This window comes from Ruditapes philippinarum, unplaced genomic scaffold, assembly GCF_026571515.1.
Source record: "Ruditapes philippinarum isolate M1 unplaced genomic scaffold, ASM2657151v2 ctg110_1_1_1_1, whole genome shotgun sequence".
NCBI lineage: Eukaryota > Metazoa > Mollusca > Bivalvia > Venerida > Veneridae > Ruditapes > Ruditapes philippinarum.
In genome coordinates this window covers 11,363-38,512 of record NW_026856488.1, presented here as the reverse complement: position 1 = coordinate 38,512, position 27,150 = coordinate 11,363, and the positions used below count along the sequence as shown (strand labels likewise).

Below are 27,150 nucleotides of genomic sequence, written 5' to 3'. Positions count from 1 at the left end.
CAGAGATAAACAGTGACTGCAACTCTGAAGCCTCAGTCCTTAACGGCAATCTCTCAGCCACAATGGGGAATCGTAGAACGTCATTGGAACATTTTAGTATCGGTATTATCAAATGATGGTGCACAACTAAATTTCCCATAGGGATATAAAATATAAATATCTTAACCAAGCTATAATGTTAAAATATCCCTACCAAATTTAATAAAGAATAACTTGACATGGATAATAAAGGGATGTGAAATAAAGCACAACTAACAAAATGAGTTATTGTCATTATGTACGTGTCAGTGTAATTGAGAAATTCTTTAATACTCACATCCCAGAGGAACGATTGGAACAAAATAATATGGGAAAATTGTTGACTTGGTTTAAATGGAAATTCTCACGAGCTATATTGGCTAATTTTCAAACAATTCAAAACCACAGGCTGACGGAACTGCAATTCAACTTTTGTAATGTAAAAACATCACACTAATTAGAACTTTGAATTGGATCAGATATTTTCATAGAATAACATTATGCTATTTAAGACAAAGCGGAAGAAAAGAGGGAACAGTAATAATAATGAGTACAAAGAGCATTTTAAAATATGCGTGCTGTTTTATATTGTTCAGAAAACATTGGTCACAGGGCGTTTTTACATCTGTCTCAGATCGTTTTCTTGACAGCAAACTTAGATGAAGGGGGTACGATACCGTTCTACCTATTTACAATCGGATTTAAATGTTAATGAAAATATCATACTAAGTAGTTCGAGCAACTATTTGTATAAAAGGTGTGATGAAGATTGTTTTTCTCTCAAAAATACATTGTTAATATGAAACTATTATTAATGCTTTAGAATTTACAGATATTTTTAAGCGCTGCTTGATATTTATCATTAAATATCTATTAGAAGAGGACATTTTAATAAGTATAAATATTGGAGAATATATAATTTATTCATATTAAGCTACTAACAGTATTCATTTTACCTACAGTGTGTAGAGTTTGGAACGCAACATAACTTTTCTTTATGTACAGAAAAGAAATATGTTAATTTTCATTGACACGTGATCAGTAGCATATACTTTATATTTAGGTACGTTGCATAAAACTGTTCATGTTGTAATGAACTGATTTCTAATAACTAATAATAAATTCTTATTATTTGTAAAGTTCTTAAGTAATTAACAATTTATTTACTAGAAAGAATGCGAACTTAGAAAATCATCAGTTTAGTAAATAACACACACAAATTATAAAAAAACCTTCCCAATGCATGATAAAGAATGCGTATTTCTTAAGAACAAAAATCAAAATTACAGATAAAGATACCTTTTTAAGTATTCCTTTTTGTGCTCTCTTAAAACATACTATAATACGTTACATCCAACTTAAGTGTATCTCCATACGTAAATGTTTGCATCCTTGTATATATTACAAAATACACAAAGAAAACATATACTTAAATTTTCCAGGCAATGGAAGGATTTTGAGCTCGTTGTATCCCGTTTGTGCGTAAACGCACGACTAAAAGCCATTTTACACTCTTCACGTGGCTACAATTAACGTCTTCAATGGCTACAATTGCAACATGTGTTGTGATTATAATTCTAATGGTCTATTTTGTTAATACAATAGTATGCATGAATGTATTTCAAACTGCCCAGCAAAGGAAACTAATTTACTGTTACAAATACACTTAATGTGATTTTCTTCTCAGAATAAGTCAATGCTATACCAGACGTCAGCTGAAGGTTTCTGTAATTGTATGACTAACAAGGAAAAAGATTATTAATAAAAGAATAATAATTAAAAGGATAAAATAATATGTAATTCCCAGCAAGTTAAAGATGATAGCTAGTAAAACAATTATCGTACATTTCTTTCAAAGTAATTGAAGCATACACTTCTTTCAACACATTTATTTTTATAATGTTTTGATGTTTAAACCTTGATGTATTATTCTAAGTCAAATATATAAGTGAATTGACTACGAATGAGCTAGAACTGTAATCATTACTATGATGAAACAAAAGTATTTAATTCAACTTTATTTATATGTCAAGTCATCCTTTGTTTACCGGTAAGTTGTTTTGCTATTGTACTCTGATACTCCAGTATTTTGATATCTTTTGATTGTATATAAACAATGCGTTTGGTAAAAGCAACATAAAATATACGATTAACTTGTTAATAAAGTAAATGTTTCTTCAAAGTAAGAAAATAAAAGGATTTCGTTTATGTATGATAGGCCTGAATCCTCCAAAACCTTAATTAATATATCTTTAAAACATCGATGTACATGTATCAGCTTGAGGCCGGAATAAAATACTTATAGTATAAAATCTTTTCGAACACAATGTCTTTCATCGATATGCAAATAGCCTGATAGCTGTTTAGGGCTCCACGGTGATAGGGCGATTACCACAACTTTTCCGCGCAACGTCAAAATATCTTACTTCTGTCCGAGACACCGTATATTTCTGTGGTACAAAATGGACAGCAAGCCTGTAATCGAGACGAAAACAGCATATAATTTGCTCAAAACAAGGTAAAATCATCATTTTTTCTTTTTCATCGAATGTGCCATTTAATTTGAAACTTATTTATCTTTACTACATGCAAAATGCTTCATTAATTAAGTCAGGATAGTGAAAACATTTAGGGCATACTGAAAAAAATCTTGCTTTCATTACAAAATATAACGTATTTCTAGTCCGTTCAGTTCATATAACTGGTCAAAATACATTATAAATATGTACATTATCGTCGTATGAACAAGTTACAATACATAAATAACCCGTTTTTTGTATATTTGGTATGATTTTTATGTTTCCACGTGTGTATTTTAAGGCACCGCACAACTTTGTCAATCATAAGATTAGGGCACCGCATTATTCCTCCTTAAAATCACCGCATTTTTCTGTCATTTTAGCACTGTTGATTTTTGATATTAATGTTTGCTTTCAGAAAAAGAAGACGTTCAAACCTATGTCTGAAAAAGCCAAAGCAACGTGCGAAATTGGCAAAGCTGCAGATACTGCAGCAACTGGAGAGCGCCCAACTAAGTCTTCTGTAGCAGTACGCCAATGGATCAGCGCCTCCCTGTATTTCAGGACGATATGCGTAATGCACCACATAAGAAAAAGAATATGAAGTCAAACTTTCGCAAAAGATTGTTTAAAAAAAGCACATTGGAGACGATGACTGAAGAGATTATGGAAATATTGCCCGGGTTCCTGCAAAAACTACACCATGAAAATTTGTGTTATGACTTTTGCAACTTTATCAAATTAGTATGCAATAAGAAATTCCCATTAACAAATAGTTCATTCCTTTTGTTTCTCGATGTTGTTTGATGGTATAGTCTGCCAAGAACTTCAATCTTTCCATGTGGGGTTTATCAGTTTGAATAAGTTCGAAAAGGAAAAGACATCCTTATCTATATATAGATACCATTGCACTTATCTAACTGGTAGTATTAACACAGATCAGACCTTCAGAAATTTTCCATAACATAACGTATGATATAACAGCAACATAACATAACAGCAAGTAAACAATCTTTCATCAAACTTTCATCAAATAAAAGTTATTATAAAACATATTTGTAAGATTATTGTATAATTCAAAAGAAGACGGTTCCAGTATTTATCGGTCTAACGGAAAAAGAATGCGGTGTTTGAATTCAGTGTTGTACGGTGCTCCAATATTCGGGTCAGTAGGCCTTTTTTCAACAAATATTCCCTGAAATTTACGATAGAAACACACAATTTAGTATGGAACTTGAACTTAGGGTTAACCATAATAAATATACGAGCTCGTTAGGTCATAGAACAAAGACATCGTCGTTATAACACATGTTTTTGTGACAAGTACGAGTCATGTTGAGGTACACACGATCTTTTGTAAACACTATTTCTTCGAAGTATGTGTTTTTGTGTAAATTGTATTGTGCTAGATTAACAATAAATTGTCTCAAAAATTCGATGGAATACTTAAACAATTGGAATAATCTTGCAATGTCCAGCAGTAAGATATTTTGTAAGCTATTTCCTGGAATTTGTTTATCCCGCCATTAATATTTTGTCCAGAAATATACGGCGTCTCGGTCAGAAGGACGATATTTTGACGTTGCGCGGAAAAGTTGTGGTAATCGCCCTATCACCGTGGGCTCTGAGCAAGTGAAACAATGCAAATCATGTATTATTCTGAGATATATCGATTTTGTTGTTGTTTTAACCTTTTTGTCAATTGATAATTGTGCGAGACAATTGACCTATATAGGCATTGATGCATGACCCCAGCTTCCTGGATATAAAAGGTTACAGATTTGTTTACATTTGTTTTCCTGTTCGATATGTCATTTGATGATATGACTGATGTACTGGCAATATATAAATTTATTGCAGACAAATCAGTGTATATTATTCAAATATGTTTAAGCTTTATTTGGTAATAAATACATGTGACAAATCTTTTTGACGTTCATCGGCATTATTAAGCTGCAAATGAAAAAAAGACTCATTAATGCATGGATTTATTATACTCTGTTAATATATTAATGTGTCAATTGATAGTGGATGCACACGAAATTCTTTAAAATTACACAAAAATAAACATTAAATCTACTGAATATCCATGTATTTAAAACTGTGAGCATAATTTATATCTTTGATAAATGCGATAACGTGTTTATTAGAGTTAATCTATTTTTCTTACTTTTTTGCCCTTATTTATATCTTGAACATTTTCTAAAAGCAATTTTAGAATTTGAAAATGATTATACGTAATCAGAAGAGATGTGAATACACCTTATACTAGTAAAAGCTATAAACGGTACTATTGAAATACAAATCTTAACAACTGAATGAACTGAATGCATTTTAAGTACCGCAAAGCATTTAATTGGTTATCATATCATGGTAATGTACGTTTTATTACATCATTGGAACATTGAAAGAAAACAAGACATCTATGGTGTTTAAAGTGTTTAAAGCTACCAAGTGTATTAAAGGTAAAGGTCTTGTTTATTATTGTGTCACCCCTACTGAAAGGACCAGCCATTTCTGACTTATGAGACAACTTTTTGCTTGAATATCATGTACCACCCAACTCTTACCACTATGCCCGGCGCAAGGCGGACCATTCATTTTAACTACCTCGCGGCTCACATAGTATGTAAAGTATATAATCAGTATTATAATACTGCACGTTTGTAACGTCGCTTTTCATTGGATAATCGTGACGTTTAAATAGTTTTATATACACGGCTGATGTCGATATGTAAAGAAATCTCGCTTTTTTCCCCTAAAAATGGTGCTTGCTGTATTATAAATTCGTTATAAATATTTCTGACAGGTTATATGGTCGTATATAAACCGTTTGTTTCAATATAACCTTATATTTACAAACAACCGTTTATATAGGGCCATATAACCTGTCAAAAATCTTTATAACTAATATTATAATATACACAAGAAGAATAAAATAATTGTTTATAGTTGTTTACAGTAGTTAATTATAAGCTTAATCCCAGTTAATGTGGTCTTGCTGCCAGGTATTTTGTCATCAGGTCAAAAAATAAACCATACGTTGAAACGTTTATAAGCATGACGGCAAATATAATACTTGTATAAGAATCAAATTAATCAAGGATGGCTGGTTGTTTTAATTACACTTACCACTTCCTTAGAGGAAGAGTCAAATTGCATTTAAGTGTTGCAATTTTAATTTATTTTGCCTTTTGCATTTCTGTTGGTAGTGTGCAACAATGCGAACATCTTTCATAGCTTTTATCACAATTTTTATCTTCTAACCTTCAGTATTTGTCCAAACATAATATGAAGCCTTTATCAACCTTTTCTACAAAGAATATGATCACGTGATCAAATGAACTGCATATTTCCACCCGTTTTACATTTACAAACTTGCGTTTGTTTATCTAGGTGTTTCATTACTGATTACTGACATCTCGGGTTGTAAATATTTGATGTTTCGTATTGAATGTCACTTGAAAACCATTTCGATGCTTATGTTTTGTTTTCCTGGGGGATTTTCTGTTTTTGATTATATGTGCTTTGCAGTAAATCATGTAAATATTTATCTCTGAGAGCAAGTAAAAAGCCCGCTGTTTGATTATTCCCCGGATGTAATGCAATTCTTATACAATAACTCAGACAAAATTATTATTTATTTATTACTCTCACATATTTTATTTGACAGGAGTCCATTATTCGTTTTGCCTTTTGAAACATGCTTTCCAGCAATGTTAGACAATATATTGGACAATAAACCAGTCTCGGAAACCTGCAATACAATATTTACACTGATGAAAACGAAACATATTACAATAAATGTCTTCATACAGATCTCCTAAGCAAAAATATATTTTGGTATGTTTTATGGTCAAAGAAAATGATATCCATTGCCTATTTCAGACTGTAAACTTGCGGAGAATGTTTTGTAAATTTCAGAATGCTATTTTAAGAGCCTGTTTAAGCAATTTGTAAGGCAGATATGTACACTGATATCAATGATCGCGAGGTGAACCGGTTTTTCTTTGTTTGTTTTTCTTTTTTTCTACTGGCATATTGCTATTGTCATGAAAAATTCAAAAGTAACACAATCTGCTTTAAAATAAATTTAATCTAGTTTTGAAACTTTATGCGACGAAAATTAAAATTGACGTTTTGTAAAGAATTCATTATAGCATGTGTTAATAAAACATGAAAAAGATGAAAATAACTTATTTTTTTTATAGAATGCCGGTATTTGTTAATGCCGCTGATCTGATAGTGTCAAAAAAGCAACTACCACAAAACACCGTATAATAAACATAAAAATTCAACAAGGGAACGAGGTCCTAATACCATTCATTAACACAGTACTTCAAGAAAAGCACTTATCAAGGTATCTACGTCATCAATTTAGTCTAGAAGTTCATAATCGAATCATTTTCCGTGATATACAGGAATTTGAGAGGACTTGTAAAAAGGACTTTTGAGCATGATTTGGTTTCAATCCAAACAATAAGGAAATGGATTGATATTGTAAACTTGCATCCAAATAACAGATTTGCACAATCTTTAATTATAGAAATATTTATGTTCGCTGTACATTCCATGCAGTTGAATAAATCTGTTGCGAGGAAAATCTGATTGCTTGCCTATCAATTTTTATTGACTTCTTAAGGGTCTTCTAACAAGTCTCCGATTGGAAATCTGGTTTTCTATGGGAAAACATAAGACCTAATTAATTTACGTCTCCTGAGATTAGGAAGTAGTCTAATGACAGCCTCTCAAACTGCTTGAAATAACAGATTGCTGGTGTCCTCAACTTATTTTCTTGGAAATAGCTTGTCAACGTTCGTTGCGCTATCCTTTAAGAAAATAGTCTGGTGTTTACCAGCAAAACTAAAAGCTTGTCCTGAACACCATGGAAAACATACTTTCCTTTAGATACTTGTATATATCCAGTTTGTTGAAATTGTTTGCAAATAAAGATAGAAACAAAATATATGGTCCAAGATTTTTTCAATAAAATGAAAAAAGAACAAACATAATATAGTTGTGTTTAGTTTTGAGACATTGTATTTGTTATAGAAGATGGTATTTACTAATATCTAACTATGAATAACTTTATGATAGAAAAAAAATGTTATAATATAATATATACAATATACATGGATTAAACAATTTACAGGACTGGTATACACTATAATTGGCTTTTGTTAATAATAAACATATAATCAGCTGTAAATCTTAAATTTATCAATAAGAATCAAGAATCATTAAATAAGTCGTAATTATGAAAGCAACAAACATGATAGATTATTTCCACACAAAAATTGTCACAAATTGTAATACTAAATATTTAAAAAAAACAAACAACAATAACTTATAATCTTATTTAAAACGAAAATGGGGCTCAATTTTGCCCCGTACTTCACGTCAGTGTTCTAATATTTTTCTGGTCCTTCGATACTATAGATTCCAGAAATTTTAAGTGTTGAAAATTGAGTACTCAAGTTGGTGCTTGGGGGCGTGAGAGATGTTGCACTTTTTCATTACCTGCAATTTTCATGCAAATCTGTTGTGATTAATGCTTCCAAGGGAAAACTTTTTTCTAGGCATTTATATAAAATATACTCATTTGATACAAAAGAAAAAGGAAAAGAAAACAACAACTACAAAAGACATGAGTGAAAATAGGACATACAATATACGTGACTGTATATAAACTTGTATCTATTATTATGAAAAACTGAAACTGTTGTTACAATGTAGCAAATAAAGCATTGATTCAATGCGTTCCGAATCAATATTGTATCCAGGAATTTTTCCTATTCTAAACATCAAGAAAATACGAGGAGAGAAATGACAGCACAATAATTACCATACTCAGGTGCTATTGGGAGATTGATAAGAAAAAAAAGCTCAGCTTTCATTAATCTAAAAGTATTAAGGTGAAGAAATACGCTAAATATTTCTCTGTTTCCGTTAATAATTAATGTTACTTTTACCTTAATTTTGTTTGTAATTTATCAAACAGGTTTTCTATTATAGTAAAAGATCGAATGTTCTCTTGCAGGAACAAAATTTTCCTGAACGCAAGGTACAGTGCGCTATACGTTGATGAATATTTCCTTGCAATACTGCAAACTGTTTTCAAAAAAGACAATATTATGTCAAACCTTTTATTTCGTTTTCTTTTAAAACAATATAAGAAAGTATATTGAAATCGAAACATTAAATGAAAACTTCTAAGGTTATAGAAGTTGCAGTGTGGGCGGTTGTGAAACGTCTCCTTGGGTAATGAATAACAAAACTAGAAATTAAACACGACTGTACTTTTGTTGTTATTGTTTTTTTCCTTTTGTGTTTGTTCTTTTTTCATCAATTTGGTCAACCATTTTGATATATACTGAATCTGTATGTATAAATCATCCCCGCCTTATTCTTAAAGTAAAAGTACACAAATAAATCAATTGGCAGCTGTTGCATTAAGGATTAATCACACGTTTATATACATCTGATTAATAACGGTAACATTAATTTCCTTTAAGAGCGTCATCAGAACATACGCTTTATCATCATTTTAAATGTAACACGTCTAAACTTCAAACTCGATCAAAACATGTTTTCCGATGCAGAAGGCCATTAATAATAACTATGGTTTGAGTTTGTAAATAGATGTCAAAAGATAATGTAAAATGAGTAAGGAACATATAGATTAAAATCTTAAGCACAAAACAGGCATTTTTTCAATTGATATACATTCTTTGTAACTTGGCTTGAAGTTTATCGGGGCTACAACGGAATGATTCATAGAAAATTTTATAATACATTCAAAAGATTCCATGTAACCTAAATGTATATTGCATGGCACTGTCAAACACTATTGCGTTTTACTATCTTATTATGCGTCACCAAATGATTATCCGTTTAAGATATTTTCTTGATTATAATACAATATGATAAAAAGATCATACATATTTTGTCACGGAAAATAGACTGAAATCTAAGATTACCAACAAAATCGTAACAATTACCGTAAATGAAAAAGTAAATGTATATCTACAACTCAAGGAATATGGCGAGTCATATTGGATCCTGTAAAAACTCAAATGTGTCGTACCAAACTAACGCACTATTTTCTCAAACGAAAAGTAAATTAAACAACATCTGTTGCCAATGGGTATTAATCCATTTTTGTATTAATGTGATTAATGACAGTGGTATCATTTGAAGTGTGATTTGAAGTAATCTTATTTAACATACTTCAATTAGTTAAAATCAGACGATGCGTAGGACGGATCACGTTTCCTGAAACACGTGTTCCAACTTGAGGTCGAATGGCACGGTGTGTTTTATCTATGCTAGGAAACTATTTGTTAATCAGGTGAAAATACCTGTATTTAATAGTTAATTATGTATATTTAAAATTGGACTATATGAGTTTGCAAATACACTGATATATTTACACATGTTAAAGAACGTTCTTTAGGTGATCCTCATTATAAGAGAAGTGCTCAGTTTAAAAAGAAGAAAAAACGCTAATTTCAACACAAATTCAAATTTAATAGTTGGTCATTTGGTCATTTTTAACTTATTGGACAATCAGATACATTTTGAATCTTATAAATCTTGTCAGATACCTCAGTGAACAACTACAATCGTCTTTTAATAATGAGTTTAATGCCCCTACAATGTCCATGCATAATTCATTACATACTATATTTGTTTTCTGTAAAATTTATCTCAATTACACGATAGCTTTAAATGAAGTGGTTTTAAATATTAACACTAATTAGATTCACAAGTGTTAGAGTGTTTAATCAAGCAATTGCAAAAACAATATTTTTTAATCAAACACAAACACATATAGTAATGATTACTTATTTACCTAGTTAGAGTGTGACTAACGTGATTATTTCGTTTCCTGAATGATGCCCTTTTTAAGGCGATAAATAAAAAGCCTATCTTCATTTAAAGACATCATATTCGTTGCCATTACAACACTCAATGTTCAATGGTTCTTATTTATTATACCAATTATGGAGTATCTTAAACGTTAATGAGACAGTTCAATTTATTGATATTACAAAATAATAATTAATTTAAATGGAACATTTGATTGATAGAATACTTGATTAACAGCACATTGTACTAATAAATAAATTAGACTTTCATATGTAGTTTATGAAAATAATATTAAGTACACATAAATCTGACAGAGAAAAAACGGTAGAAAAATTTACTATCATAATTATGTCGTTTTTTGCTTTCAAATGATGACCGATATTGTACTTCTATAATTGCACGTATAATTATATATGATTAATGACAGTGACATATTATATCTTCCTATTAATTAATATCGCAAAACTAATAATTATTTGAATTGTAGAATCAAGATATATCAAATTTCATTATTGATGACAGTAACCATTTAGTGATGCAACGGTACTAATTCATTATAAATGAAAAGTAAAAATTAATTTGATATAATTAATTTTGATTCAATAAGCATTTTTTCAATATCGATAATACACGTTAGATTTTTTTTTGAAAATGTAATTTCATCACAGGAAACGCCCAAAGCGCATCCTAGCTAGATTCTATAATCCATATTACCACCAACCAAGACGAAATATAGGACAATACTAAAGTATATGTAATTCAAACTTTCATTTCCTTATTTTAAGTATTAAACTAGTATACTGAATGTTTATTTATGACATTGAAATACACAAATAAAATAAAAAAACAAAATCCCTAAAGAACGCTCAAAATGGCAAAATTGAAATTGTTGCAGGCTTGGTTTGATTCAGCATGTTTAATTATTGGCATAAGTGGTATTTGCAATCTACCGTTCACGCCTTCCTAGCACCGGCTAAAGCAGAAATCAACATTGTACACGAAATTGGTAAAATGGTCAATTAAGAAACATCCGCAGATCTTACAATCGTAAAATATGCCCCACAGGTCGTTGTATTCTGAAGGCAGACTCAATTCAACTGAGTTTTAATTTTGCTCTTTTACTATTGTCGACATTGTTCTCAATACATCTTCCTATTCTGAAATTTAATGATTTGATTCTCTTTGGATGGCTTTATATTGAGCGAGCAAGGGTCGAGATGTCACACAGGACATTATACAATTTGAATTAAATTGCACGTACTAAAGCAATATGCAATTAATCATGTGACTATTTTGAGAAAACTGCTGTCAGCTGCCTTACGAAGGAACAAATTAAAGCAGATTTCAGAAACTAGACTTAGCATTTAAAATGTAAAATGAGAAAACGGCGACGTTCAAAGAACGTAGTTCCCGATACAATCCAGTCACACCAGTATGGCACCCAGACGTCTTCTTTAATCCATCTTATGCGTGTGATTCTTCAACGATTATGGTTATTCCCTGCGGGGTATTGGTACGCGTTTAACTTTTTAGGCATGGGGGAGCACGTGACCTGTTTTCGGTACGCGGAGGAGCATGTGATCTGTAAACCGTACACGATTGGTTAATTGACCTTTTCGAAAACCTAGCTAAATACCGTTTGTCGGTTACGGATTTACCTGTAGGGAATTAGTCCGTTAGTCCGAATTACACCTTAAGAACAAAAAACTATTACGTGATATTTCTAATTGAAAATTATCAATGTTTCTTTGATATCTATCTCAAATTTTACAAACAATAAATTGTTTATACTGAAACTCTACAAAATTAAAATATTCGTAGTGGCATCTGCCATAATAAATAGAGATATTTTCTGCGTAAACTTGTGCGTTTAATTTATTTTTTTTTGCTCGGAATTATTCATATAATGGTAGTCCTATTTAATCATTTTCTTAAAAAGAAATAATTGTTTTATGTTCGACCTTCTCCGGTCTTCAATGGTCACCAGTTTCCAAAGACCTTCTTCTATATTAATCGTTTATTCAATTGTCAACAAAATTCCTGATACAAACGTTGATTTATCCCCCCCTCCCCCAAAATAATGTTGAAAATAGTTAAATGAAATATCTTTATATCATTAAAATGTTCACCACAGAAAACCATTTTACTTGTTTTTACTTGACCATTTCTAATTCTTAAAGATGACAAATCAAGAGTAACTGGCGGATTTGAACACTCATTGACTTCTTCATATACTGTTTGTTGTTACAAAGGATTACAATGTTATCGTTTGTTTTCTCTCAATATATAATACATTGAAACTTCTATGAGAGCTCGGGCTATGGGTCACTCCGGGTAGTATCAATTTTAGAGTTGTAACTTGCTCAACTGTACTAAGGATTACATATTTTTTCTTAGAAACGAACAAGCTTACAAAAAAAGTTACAAAGACATATTCAAACCACATCTTAAATTGTCTGTTCCTTTTAAAAATGCTCTAAACAGTTTGGAAAAACAACATATGAAGGTATTTTACACTCTTTCGTGGGCACTTTTTAATCATGCCTCTATGTACATAAAAAGTCACCATCTGGCACACACATAAAGCAAATATCATATCCAATATTTATATTCAATTGGCAAGATGTTGAACAATCGAACTCATTGTATCTTTTTATATCCTACATCTCTGTTATAACAAAATTGAAGTTATAACACCCATACATAGACAGGATAGTAGCATTATTTAAATTTCCTTAAACATTTACGGTATCAGATTAAAAACTTGTCCTAGTTTGATTAACAACACATGAAGTAATTGATATCCGGATATTTTACGTCAGCCAAAAATCGTTATCGGTGTCAACATTACTTCCTCTCAATTTACAGTGTAAATACTTCTGTAATTTGGATAATTAATTGCAAGTTGACCCAATAACAATTAGCTCCTGATGACATAAATCATTCGGAAGTTTACATATTATTGTATGATGCAATGAAAACTTTCAATCGTAGTAGTATTTTTCTTTCAATATTTTCATTTTGAAATAAAAACGTCTCAATTTTACATAAAAAATAATTATAAAGGTTTTAAATTTAAGGACGCTGCTATGTGTTTAATTTTTTTTTCTTTTTAGTTCCTATCACAAAAATGATAATTTTAATAAACAGAAGATAATAGAATAGGGAGATATAGAATTCTTAAGGAAAGTCCAAAACGGCAAAATTGAAAATGTGACAGACTCGGTTTGATTAAGTCTTAAGTGCAAGCTACTGTCCACGCCTTCTAGCACCGGTTTAGTAGTATTCAACATTTAAACATGTAATGGTTATAGTCCTTGTTAGTTACACACATATTCACTGTGTTTAAGCAAACCTAATTCCAGCCTTAATCTATAGAAAGTTTTGGATTTTTATTGAAACAGTCTGAATAATTTATGCTACCATAAAAAGGAAACAATCGGAGGCCATTAAAATGTTACAGGCTTGGTTTGATTGAGCCCTGTTGTATTAATTAGGGTTGTCAACATAAAAATGTCAAATAAACAGGAGCTTTCAAATCTAAGCGGTGGGATACTGTTAGTATACCGACAAAGTAATGTTAAGAATATTATACAAGTATTGACATACAATTAAAATACTATCACTACTAATGTTTGTTTAATTAACTTTTACAGTATATTAATTCTGCATTTAAAGGGAGACACAGGCAAAATTTTCATTTCTTAGTTTTGAATTCTTCATTCATTATTCTGTAAATGCCCTCAAAATGAATATATTATACGGTCAAAGGAACACAACTTTTCTCCATATAAAGAATAAAATAGTGGTTTTCTAACTTGACCCGCGTGGGTCAGGTTAGAGCGCTAGGATTTCACAATAGTTGTCACAGTGAACTCTGTAAACATTAAAGAACATGTCAAATGAATGACTTGGAATTGTTTCAATCATACAATATCCACAATATCTGTTATTGTCACTTCAAGTGGTTGTTCAAGTCGCCTGACTTGTTTTAAAACTATTCGGTGATTCTATTGGCGTCTAAATTTTGTTCAACATATATAGATATATTTACGCTTAAAACCCAAAATATATAGAATTTAAACAGAAATTCATGCTGAAACTTTAAGAAATGCCATTTTAGAGTGATTTGAATTCATAAGATCATTTTAATATTTTTGTCATTATTTCGCCTAAATATCCCCTTTTAATCGCATTCGCTGGATTTTTAGCATGACACCATCCCTATCATAGAAAAAGATTTTTCTGATTCATTTGTAAGTCCGTGTTTTGTGTAAGTTGTTGATTCTTTTAACATAAAAGGTTCTTACGAAAATACCCTGCAATTACTTTTTAAGTTAAAGCCATGGCTCACAATGGAATATTTTACTGTTTTAGTTTTTTAATGCATTTTTAAAAAGACTAAGCATTACTGTAACAATATTTAATCAGACTAAGCATTACTGTAACAATATATGTTTCATATATCGGGTTCAAATAACCTTATGTAAACAAATATTTCCCTTCACAGGTCAACAGCTAACAGAGCCCCAGTGATAATATCATTGTGTGAATAACGTCATGACAAAATTGCTTTTTGATTTGATGCATTAATATGTTAATGTTGCTATAATGATGTTCTAATAACTGCTTCAATGAATATTAAAAACATGCAACCCCCAAACATTACCTATGGTAACTTCGACACATCATATACTATATTTCAGTTATCATGTAATCTTAACAAGTAAATTTCTTGTTCTTGCCCTTAAGGTTTAAACAATCTCAAATTTTAAGATTCTCATAGGTAGGTGTTCTTTCTGTTCTAATTCCTGACAAGTCGAATGTATATTGTTAAGTTTAAATAACATAACTTCGGACCTATGATTTGATATAAACTCTTTCTTATTTCTAATTCTCTATTTTCCGCAATCTACATGCTTCTTTCATTATATTGTTAATTATCATAATTGCTTTTCTATTAATACATTCATTTCAATGGAACTCAAAAGATATATCTACGACTAAACTTTCTTAGAGTGTACGAGTGTCGTTCCATAGCAATTTAATAAATTCAAACTAAATAAACATTATTTTCATTTTATCATATTTTTACATATTATATACATGACGTATCACTTCATCATATTACAATAAAGACAGTTCATAATGCGGTATTTTTTATACCAGCTGTGTATATACAGCTTATAAGATAAGTCCTGGATAGAAGTCGCTTTCAATCAATTTCTGTACACACACAATGACTTTACATCATATACATTGCCATCTGTTTATGTGGCTGTATATTTGTCGGGTTGTTGAAAATAAATCTCAATGACTGGTGTTTATTTATCGGTGCACATTGTTCGCTATTCATTAAGTACACATTTTGATGTTTTAAATAAAATTGTTTTATGGTTAGGACCAAATTAAAAGATGGAGTTCATAGTAGACCTAAATTGTAATGATTTGCGTTTTATCTTAACTCTGTAAAATACATTATGTTAATCAGTAAAATAATTTTAATATAATCATTACAACGCTGGTAAAGTATTTGAAATTTGTTCTGTTATAGATAGTTTCTGTCCAATTTCAGATAGTTTCTGCTCAATTTCAGATAGTTTCTGCTCAATTTCTTGCGATGGTTAAAATGGTGTCGTCAGTAATATCAATATCAGCAAACTGTTATACATTTCATGATACGTATAAGCCCTTTACTTGTTACGCTTGTATTGACGTCGAATGCCGAATTGGAAAAGTTTGCCGTTCAAAGGTCATTTCAATATGAAAATATAGAAACTGACATATCAGCAGTTAATAGGAAATTTACTCGGATTTGATAAACGACTTTTTTGTGCAAATCTAAGCCGATCTGTGCAACACATTTAATTTTTGGGTCATTGTGGGCAATAAAGATGATTATTATCGAAAATCGTGGGTAGGGAATGATCTGAACAAAAACATTTTTGCTATACTTAACTTAACAAGTAAACGCGCTTTCCAAGCATGCGGACATGAAAATGTGCAATATGCATAATTTAATGTACTGTTTCTCAAATGTTAAGAAATTTATAAATAGAAAACATTTCGTTAGAATCAATGTAACTTATCATATCGTTAAAAATGGAAACAAATTTTATCCATAACAACCATAGTAAACCAAATTAGATGATCTATGACACAATGCTGTAATGTTTATTCAAAGAATGAAATATTTTTATATTTGTTGAATTATTTCCCATTGGAATGTTTTATCTCTGTGTTGTAAATCTTGTTGTACAATTCCCTAAATGCACCTATATGAATTCCGTCCCGTTATTTGTCAAAACATGACGGCATTTATTATACGCTAAAGTATTCGGAATAATTCTTTATTTATAGTTTTGCATTATATAGACATATTGTATTTGACAGCAGTCCATTAGTTTTATTGTTTATTCTGTATGACGTCAAACATTATTTAGATATCACATACATTTAGTTTATAAACTCGTCTGATGGTAAGATGTATAAATAAAACCGTATTTGGCGGCGTGACCCAGTGGTTAACGCGCTAAACTAGTTATCTACGGATTGCTTACGGTGTGGGTTCAAACCCTTACAGGGACAAGACAAGAAATTTTATACTCATTGCTTAGTACTGGTTGGAAGACATTTAAGACCAATCAAAATAAATTATTGGTCAATGTCATTGGAAAAGGCATATCATTTTGAAATTCCCATAACGTGTGTTTCTTGCATGTAATGTCATTATACTTTGATGATGATTCGGATGAATTGAAAATTTTTATTATACATGCAAATCAATCAATATTTCCACATATCACAAAATGATTTTGCTATTAAAACGAAATGAATTGCCTGTTATTAACGTATAAAAATCGTTGTTATGGATTTTTCATTTACTCCATATAATTCATTATGATAATAATTGCTGTCATACACTTCATACACATGAATTATTCAAAACAGATACAATTATTTGAATGAAATTCATGTATTTTTAAATACAAGCAAAGTAAAATTTGAGACACAGCTTTTTGTGATACAAATCTGAAAAAATGTGATCACTCGGAAGCAGTTATTGCAACCGAATTACATGAAAAGTGCATACTCTGTTTGAGTGAGTCAGTACAATCTTATTTCAACTCATGCTACTTATCTATATATACACATATTATTATTCATTTGTCTTGCATTAAATTGAATTCCGGATGTTTCATCTTAATAGTGTACTAAAGTGGCTTGCTACAAATAAGGAAATCAATAAAACTCAGACGTTTCCATTATTAATAGGTTTATTTTACGTAAAACAGTTTATGCTTTAATAGCCCAAGTTAATGTCTTAACAAAATCATTATGCAATTTATCACCTGCTCAATTTGTTTCCGGAAATATCTTTAATTTACCAGGAGGCTATAAATGAATCGTTCAGTGAAAAAGATATTTAATTAATTAGATCCTCAAGGGGAATAGACGTGATGTTATCAAACTGCAAGAGAAACAATGCCCAAATTAAGTTTTGCACAGAAACTTGTCTATGAAACCTTCTCTTTCATCTGGTACTGATTTGCATATCTCGTGAACGAAGGGAATTAAAGAGCGCTCAAAATAACGGACAGTATAGATTATCAGAAATAAAGATTTAAACGGATTTGCTGATGGCAATACAATAGTACAACCCAACTCTTGAAGATTGAAAGTAATAAAGAATGGGATTATATTTCACATTGTAATTGTTTATAGTTCTTTAATGGTAACGTATTTTCTGTTCAAGTTTAAACATTCAAATCTCAACAAGTAACGTTCAATATTTGTAAACTAAAGCATGTTTGGCAAAAATGATACTCATTTGTTGCATAATTATATGAAAGCTGTAGAAACTAAGATAGTCCTCGACCACAATGGAAACAAAGATGGAAATTGAAATATGCAATGGATAAGAAACAAGGAAAGGCGCAAAATATTTTATTTAAACTAAGGTCATGTTATAATTTTCTGCAAAACCGTATGCTTTCTGTAATGCTTTGGTACAGTATCATACTTTTGATATTACTTAAATAGTACGGGACATACTGTACAAAATAACATCAAAATTTGACATATTTTTTTCGATGCCAAACGTTATGTAAAGAATACAAAAAATGCTTTGTCGCAATTATATACTCTATTCATCAAACTTTGAAGCAACCTCAATTCACATATAACCTGTCATAACGTGATTGATTAAGGATAAAATGTGATACTTCCGCACTCATATTTTCCTACAGAAGAACAGTACGGAAATTATTTTGTCTCGATACAGGAACATGTAAATAAGTCACTGTGGTCAAACTTTTATTTTATGTTTCCTGTTAGTGATATTCAGTTTAGTTTAAACGAATTTATTTTAGTTCGATTTTCGTGTTGTAAGCTATTAACTTATTGAAACACTCTCGAATCAGTCCCTGAAACTAACCAGTACTTATCAATGAGTGTAAAGTTTTTTGGTCAAAGAAACAATGGCTTTCCCCTGACTGGGCTTGAACCCACGTGGCCAGCAATCCTTAGAATATTAGTGCAACGCATAAACCTTTCAGTTTTGAAAATAATCATGTGAATTATAATCATTTAAGGCGAAAAGGTATCTTTTTTATGATTTTATCATCAATTTATATTTGTTCATCTTTATACAAAACCTCCCTTTCTTACATATAAGAGGTTCCAAATCACTTGTCAAAATTAGGTCAACTCTTTCATATATGACACTGATTCTTTAAAAATAACTTAATGGTAATTGGAAAATCAGTATCAAAAGACATTTTAACTTATTTTGATTTTAGTCCTAAAATAGCCTCAAGAAATAATATCACATCAGTGTCATTTCATCTTTATGATATTTCGCTTTCATCTACTCTATCTATGAACTTTATTTGAAAAGTAAATTACTATGTGTTTAACTAAAACTCATACATTTAATTAAATAGGGCCGTTAAAGTTTATATTTCTCCAAGATGAAGTGATTTACCACTATAAACGTTTTAATATATTTCAACGTGTCGAATAGCTTTTTTTAAATAAAAACCCATAAGGATATATGAAGATTTACATATTAAATATACATATTTTAGGTATATAATTATAAGGAAATAATACAATTACAACCCTTGAACAGTATTGAATGCAAATATCTTTCAGCCTGTATATCAAGAGAATGTCATTTTTGGATGTAGTTTAATCATTGAACAGATGCATACTTAGCCGTACAACTCAACTAATTGTCTTTACAAGCAAAATGATGATCAGTACTCGTTTAAAATCAACTGTGTTTGTTTAATACGTATAGATCATAAAGAAATACTAGCTAAAATAAACTAACGATTTATCATGTACATGATAAACTAAGCTTAAAAATGATTATAGAAATATTTAGATACTTGTATAACTACTACAAACATTGTTATAAGAAATCTTCTGCTGATATATCCATCAAGTCTGACACTCAAATTCAATATGTATGGCCAGTTTTCCCTACAACGGCAATCAAATTTTTCTCAAAACCATTTCGTAGCGTGTGAACATATGGAGTAGTGTCTAATAGATTTTGAATAATTGATGTAAATTCAGTGATAATCTGATATGCGTATCCAAACTTTTGTCATTCGTACATTTTTAACACTACAATAGTTTTTCACTAGTGTAACATTAGTCAAAAGGACTACTTTAACCAATATAGAAAAAAACTTGAGAATTTTTAATCGTTTTTCAGAACCTATTTGATTAAGTTGCTTATTACTATTAAATTCAAACGTTTTCAAGTGAATGCGTTAGTTGCAGTCATTGCTAACCTTGCCGTTGCCATGTCCTTTTTATAAACGATGAAAGCCACCGAAGTGGTGCATTTTGATGAGTAAAGTTCAAGTATCTTAGCGACTCGTGTATGCCAATCTATTGGATCGCTACTTATAACTTCGTACTTTATAAACGATTCTGAGCAGAATGAGGTCAGCATCAGTTGATTTTCGAATTGTGAGGCAGCTGTAAACGTCATTTGTTCCCCAAATAATATCATTAAAATCGGACCTAGAAGCCAATAAAGCGTTACTTGAACAATTCTGTTTAAAAAGTTGTCGTCGATTTATTCTTGAGGCAAATGAAAGCTCAATCAAACCGAGTCTGCATTATTGTTCAGTTTTTACAGTTTCGGGCGGGGTTTAGTGATTCATATTTTCACTCTTGTTTCCTTGCTCAAACTTAGACATGTCCACTTTGCAGAATTAAATATCCGTCCATAAAAAGAAACAAATAGCCCCATCGGAATTTACATCGCGTAAAATCAAACCGTACGCGCATCGCCATAGCGCATGTTGTTTAGAACGTGGGGTACCCAACGGGGGAAATTTAATGTATATATTACCCGTCTGGCTCGGTAATATCAATTTCTTTCAGGTAATCAATATCCAATCAAAAAGGCGGAAAAAATCTGGAAGGGTATTTTTTTAAGGAATCCCCCGTCCCAAAAATCTGTAATGTCGATATATAAAAGTTTGGCATCTCATTTATTTAAAGCATGGCTTAATACTTGAATAAAAATGTAACATATATTACCTAGAAAAATGATATCAGACATATGTGCCAGCCAAATGTATCAAAAGGTCAACGTTTTACTTTACAATATAAAAATGGTTAAGTATATCATTTCGATCACTGTGAACAATATTCTTAGCTTAAAAGAACGGATCGTACACAAAAAAGGAATGCGTTCGATGCCATTGTTATATTCAAATTCACTTTCTTTTGTGAATGTTTGTTTTTCGTTTCCTATATAGTTCAAGATGTATGGCAGATATTTGCTGACATACGTATCTTTAGGCAATAGTTTGACTTGAAGTTGTCATTAAAAAGCAATAAAGAATCTTATCAGAATTATTCATATCTTATGGATTAGATTGCAACGCAATATGTCACATTTCTATAATCAATGTTTGTGTGTATTTACGTAAAATAGTGAGAAATTGAATACCCGAAGAAAATCCAAAACAACAAAACTGAAAATATTGCAGGCTCGGTTTGATTGAGTCTATTCACGGACGAAACTTGTAAGTGTAAGTAACCGTCCAAGCCCCTAGCACAGTTTGTGTTTTTATCCAAATCTTTTCTGTCTGAAAAGCACAGCTAACAATCGCCAAAGCGGTAACAGTTTAAACGGCATGTAGTTGATTTCCTGTAAGAGGAATCCCTTGTTAAGTGACTCTTCTTTAATACAAATTAATTTTTCTGCTGTTTGTTAATGTGTTCAGATTTTTAACTACGTTTAAGCATTTCACTTGCTTTATGTTCAACTTAATATAATAGCTGTTTGCTTTCGTTTTTGATTGCATATGACGAACCAAGTAAATGACTTCTCAATTGACAATTCATTATGCCCTTGGATCTGAAGTGTCTTGCTACTTTGGGCTCTTTCACTTTGTAAAACTTATTGTTTTGTCTTTCTTTTAGGCGGTATTTTGTATTTTCATTAGTTTTTTATTGTTATTATATGTTTATAAAAATTATCATTTGTGAGTGTTATAATCTAAAGCGCTTTCTGTAACACTGACAATTTGTTAGTGAGGAATAAATTCATTAACATTGTCAAGTGTAACAGGAACATAGCCGAGCTAAGAAGTGTGGTTTGATGCATTTTGTGTTACATTTGCAATGTTTCAGTGTCACGTCTGGTTATTTGTCGTCAACGGTAAATATCTTTGAATATTTTTATCCCCATTCTTTCTTCAGTTTTACATACTGCCTGGCCCTTCACTTCCTTTCTCCTACATCTTTCTCCTGTATTCATTCTCTTATAATACGAATTGCCTTTATTAAATTCAATTTCTTTAATGAAGTTTCGTTATTGAATATCTTACTGTCTTATACGTCAATGGTTCGATCAATTTTCATCTCCTGTCTTCATTGTTATATGTTAAAAACTAAAGAAAACAAGGTGAGCAATCCATTGAATATATTTGCGTTTAATATATGTGTCCATTTAAACAATCGACCATTAAATAACCACCGCGTATATCCAATAACGCAGGAATGTGAAAATAACGTCGGAATCCTATTTTACAATAAACTAAATGGGTTCATTAACATACTTTGGTGCTCGTTTCTGGATAGCACTGACGAACGCTAGAATTAAGCTAATGAAAAAAGAGAAAAAAATCCTTACAATGTTCAAAACGTCAAAATTGAAAAATTACGATTTTGCGTGATGACTGCGTGGAAAAACATACAATTAAAAAAAATTCATTGACTCTCGTGTTTCTTTTTTTATTTTAAAGTGTGTAAAGCTATAAATATGCTGACACACAACTAAATTGCTTGTTTGCCTTTAAAACATAAACAAAAAACAAAACAAAAAACAACATTTAATAAATTATAGATTTCTAAGTGATATAGGCCATTGATCTGATAAATAATGACATTTTGTTCCAAAACATTGAAATATCAGTAATATCGGATTATGTATCTCACACGTGCAAACAACTTCCATGTATAATTATTTTGTGCTTTGTTATGTATAACAGTATAACAGACCTTCCATTACAGACAATTCACTTTAATATATGTCTCATACTAGTATCTCCTAGTTTAAATAAAACATATCACAAACGTTCTTTTTCTTCATCTGATTTCCCGCCATTTCTTTTATATATCAATTACTGAATAAATCAAAGTTGAAATTATTATTTCTTAAACAAACGCTTAAATGTCATTGTAACCTTATAAAGGAAGATAGTATTGTATCTGAATAATAATGCCTCTTTGTGAAATTAGCTTTGCCTTAACAACTAATGCTCCCTTTTTCGTAAATGTGAAAAAACAGCAGTATTATGTCAAAATCGATAAACGTATCACGAATATAAAATGAGCTAAAAGCATTGCAATCGATAAGACAAGAAAACTTTGTCTGTGACACTATAATTAACGCTCTCAGGTGGTGCGCAGTCAATAATAATGACAGAACTCACCTTTCATCAAAACCAATTTGTCTTGAAAATTATTAAAATTGTTCACATTATTACTTTCTCTCGTTGATGATGTGATGTTTTTCTTTCAATTTGTTATTATACCATGCCAGTTTGAGGAATATGTATGAATAATGTTTTTTTTATTGAATCCACCTTTATGAAAATCATATTCTCTTGTCAAATACAATAAGATTAACCGGTGTGATTAAAAGCCTTTTCGTCACAGTAAATGTAATTTTTCATAATCTCTTTGAAAAATCAACGAATGAAGGTGGGGCCGTGGCATTAAAATAGAATAAATAATCAATTAAAGATACCTACGAAGTCGATACGAAAGTGAAATATATTTATCAAAGAATTACAGTCTTGTAAAAGCATAAATGTACAGAAAACGACCTTTCATTTCTTTTTTTTTAATTCCTTAAAAAAATCAATACAATAAGTAATCTTATGGATAATTTTGACATTTGAAGAAAAAAAAACATTGATAAAGGAATCAAAAATTGGTTGTGGGAAGACACACTTTCTACACTATGAGGCGAAAGGTCTCCTAAAACTTGCTCTTTGTCAATATACTTTCACTCCAGGCACTATTCAGCAATTGTTTACTAAATTAAATCAATTTGTAATCTCGTTTTAATGCAAAAAAATCATTTGCATACATTTGTCACTATCAATGAACTGATGTTGTACTTTGTTAAGTTGACATTATGCCTATCCAAATAGTGAGTGAACAGGTGAAAGTCTGAAAGTCAAAATAAGTTAACATTCTGCACAAACTTTCAATTTTATAATTTTCTTCGCTTGAACGATAAATAAGTCACGTGTCCGAAGAAAATTTCTGTAAATATCTACCGGAATTTACATGTAAAGTTTAAATAATTAAAAAGAGTAAAGAGTAAAAAACAGTTTTTTTATATTTAAGGCAGATTTGCATTTTTATCCAAAATATTTTTCTAGTTTCAACTGTTGGTCAATCACCAAAATTACAATCAATATTTTGGGGTACATAGTCAACTCAACTCAACTTGACAACGAAAATTAAGAATTATGTCACTTTGACCAAACCCGCTCTATACATACATATACACATTTGTAAATTATAATGACAGTTTTAGTGTAACACTATAAACCTTGAATTTTCGTCTGAACATTTCAGCTATTATGGCCCCAAAACAAAACAAGTAAACAGTCAGCAGAGTCTTCATTAACAAATGTCAAGTTATATTTGTACCTTCATTATATCAAGGGCAAAGATCGATCGAAACATGTCATTCTCGTAACTGCTAATGTATCACACAAACATATGCACAAAAAATCAATAGTACAGATAAATGCATTTATTTTTTACCTTGTTATTTAATATAAATGGAAAATGATAACTACATGATCAATGTGCGTCAGGTGTGTAACTGACAATACATTTCAATATATTAAATTTCGTGTAAAGTTGCACAGTTTCATGTCAGTATTCTACACCTTTAATCACGCAACAGTCTATTTGGAACGCTACACCGATTGTGAATGTTTCTGAAGGTTATTCCCATCTTATTATTTTAATTAAATATTACATTAAAAAGTATAATGTATAATATAAGCCATCTGCAATTGTGTTTTAGAGTAAAGTAAATATTTCCTAGGTACTGATAGTTTGAAAGGGCTACTGTATATTTCTGTGCAACTTTCTCCACTTGATATTTACTTATTATAATAAATGTGTTCAAGTACCGTTCATGAGCAGAGCCTGCTGCAAGTTCAATAATTTAAGGATCCGTATTTTTTATTTATATGACCATACCCCCCCCCCTCCCAATGAAAATTCTTTTGATTTTGGAGATAAAATACTTTTCATTTCTTACATTTTCAAAGATATTTAATGAAAAAATCAACAAAGGAGACTGACACTCACTAAACGCAGCTCCCCTAAGAGTACTCCTCCCCAAGTTTGAAATTGTCACAACAGTTTTGGCAATAGTACAGAAGCGAACATAAATACATTGACGGTTTACAGTATTTTACGTAATAATCATTTAAAGCAACACTATGTGACTTGAATTACGTTTCAATCCCCCGATCGTTTTAAATTTAGCAACGAATTCAGTTTTCAATGTCATAGTCAACAATCTAATAAAAAGAATACCTTTTGTGTCGGAGTCCCAATCATCCGGAATACTTTCAGGATCACTCTCGTCAGTACTGACGTAATATCCGGGATTCATATTGTCCGGGCTTACGTAATATCCTGGATTTGAATTATCTGCCTTGACGTAATATCCGGGGTTCATGTTGTCAGGTTTGACGTAAGATCCGGAATTCATGTCGACATTTTCATGTTTTAGATACATTTGTGGTTACCCTTAGAGCTTATGATGTGAGTTTAACCTTTCAATATAAATTGTCCAGAAAATAAATCCAAAAATATCACAACACCTTTTTACGCACCGCTTCAGCCAATGGATTTAAATAAAAATTGCATTGCATTTCCACACATTATAGAAAGGCACAAGAAATAATTATCTCAAATTCAATTCTTGAAGTCTTGAACGTCATTTGCAAATTGTTTAAGTAACGTTGTAATCATGCTTAATTCAAATAAAAACAGCAACTTATACAAATGATCGTAATATGGTTTCGAAATTCCAGAAAAAGAAGAAATATTATACCGATTCTTACAAAAATCAGATCAAAACATATAAAGAGAAACAAATGAAAGTAAAAAATCCAATGCCTTTTAAGGTAAAATGTTAACACTTATAAATGACATTATTTCCTTTAATATAATATCTTCCTTGAAGTCACTGATGCCATTATCAAATTATCTTCCGCGATAGACCACAGTGGGCAAGAGAGAAAAAACGACAGACATAAACAGACAAGTTTCCAGTTTTCTTTTCCCATATCTACAACACAATCTCAGAAGCCATTACTAGATTACCAAGTTATAAAATTATCCCGCGAAAAGTATTGATTCTTTGCCTTACGTTTATTATGCAAACAGGCAAATTTTCATACACTATCACCGGCACGAGTTAATTACGATTTATCCTACCTTTTCTAGTACGTTTGTGAAATTGATTTCATATAGAAATCTACAGCATGTTGCCGGGTTTACAAACGATGGAGGCAACAGTGAATGGCAATGGAAACCGATAGTGAATAAGTCTACTTTACGATATTCACAACTTGAGACGATTTACGGGCGATCTGCATCATTATTTTTTCTCGATATATGGTCGAATATGCATACGTAGTTATGTTATAAATAAATCTAAAATAGAAAAGCTCTGATTAAGGATTGACGTTGTACAACTACGGCCTATGATTGACATTGACATGTGTATCTTGTTTTTTTTCCTGTCGAAATGAGCTGTACAATATTGTGAACTGAATAGATAGCAACGAATAAGTATCAATATTTTAATGCGGCAACTGACATATTTAGCAGTACGTTTACATTTTATTTTGGTCATTTATATTTATTTATAATTTATTTATAGACCAAATTTATTTACTCATATTTAGGGTCAGTCCATTACGTTTTAACACAAGCACTACAAAATAGTTGGCACAAATGTTAAGCATTATAGCATGGAATGCAGAGCATAACAATCATGTTGCTTTTCTAAATGGCATGGTCATATAAATCTAGTCAAGTGTTAACATATTCGCTTATCGTGTCTTCTGCATATAGTATTGTCTATCGGCAAAGGTTTAGAAATAATTGACACACATTGATTAACACAATGATTAACTCAAGTGTGAAGCGCAAA

At 30.8% G+C, this 27,150-nt stretch overlaps 1 protein-coding gene across 1 annotated transcript in view; it reads right to left on the bottom strand.

The window, feature by feature from the left end:
- Positions 1 to 26,497, bottom strand: part of LOC132746718 (voltage-dependent calcium channel type A subunit alpha-1-like) — a 289,277-nt gene extending 262,780 nt beyond the window's left edge. Inside the window, exon 1 of the mRNA XM_060735947.1 lies at positions 25,521 to 26,497. Within this exon, the coding sequence (XP_060591930.1) occupies positions 25,521 to 25,725 (205 nt within the window). The 5' untranslated portion in view covers positions 25,726 to 26,497. The remainder of the gene's footprint in view (positions 1 to 25,520) is intronic.
- Positions 26,498 to 27,150: the final 653 nt, after the last annotated feature.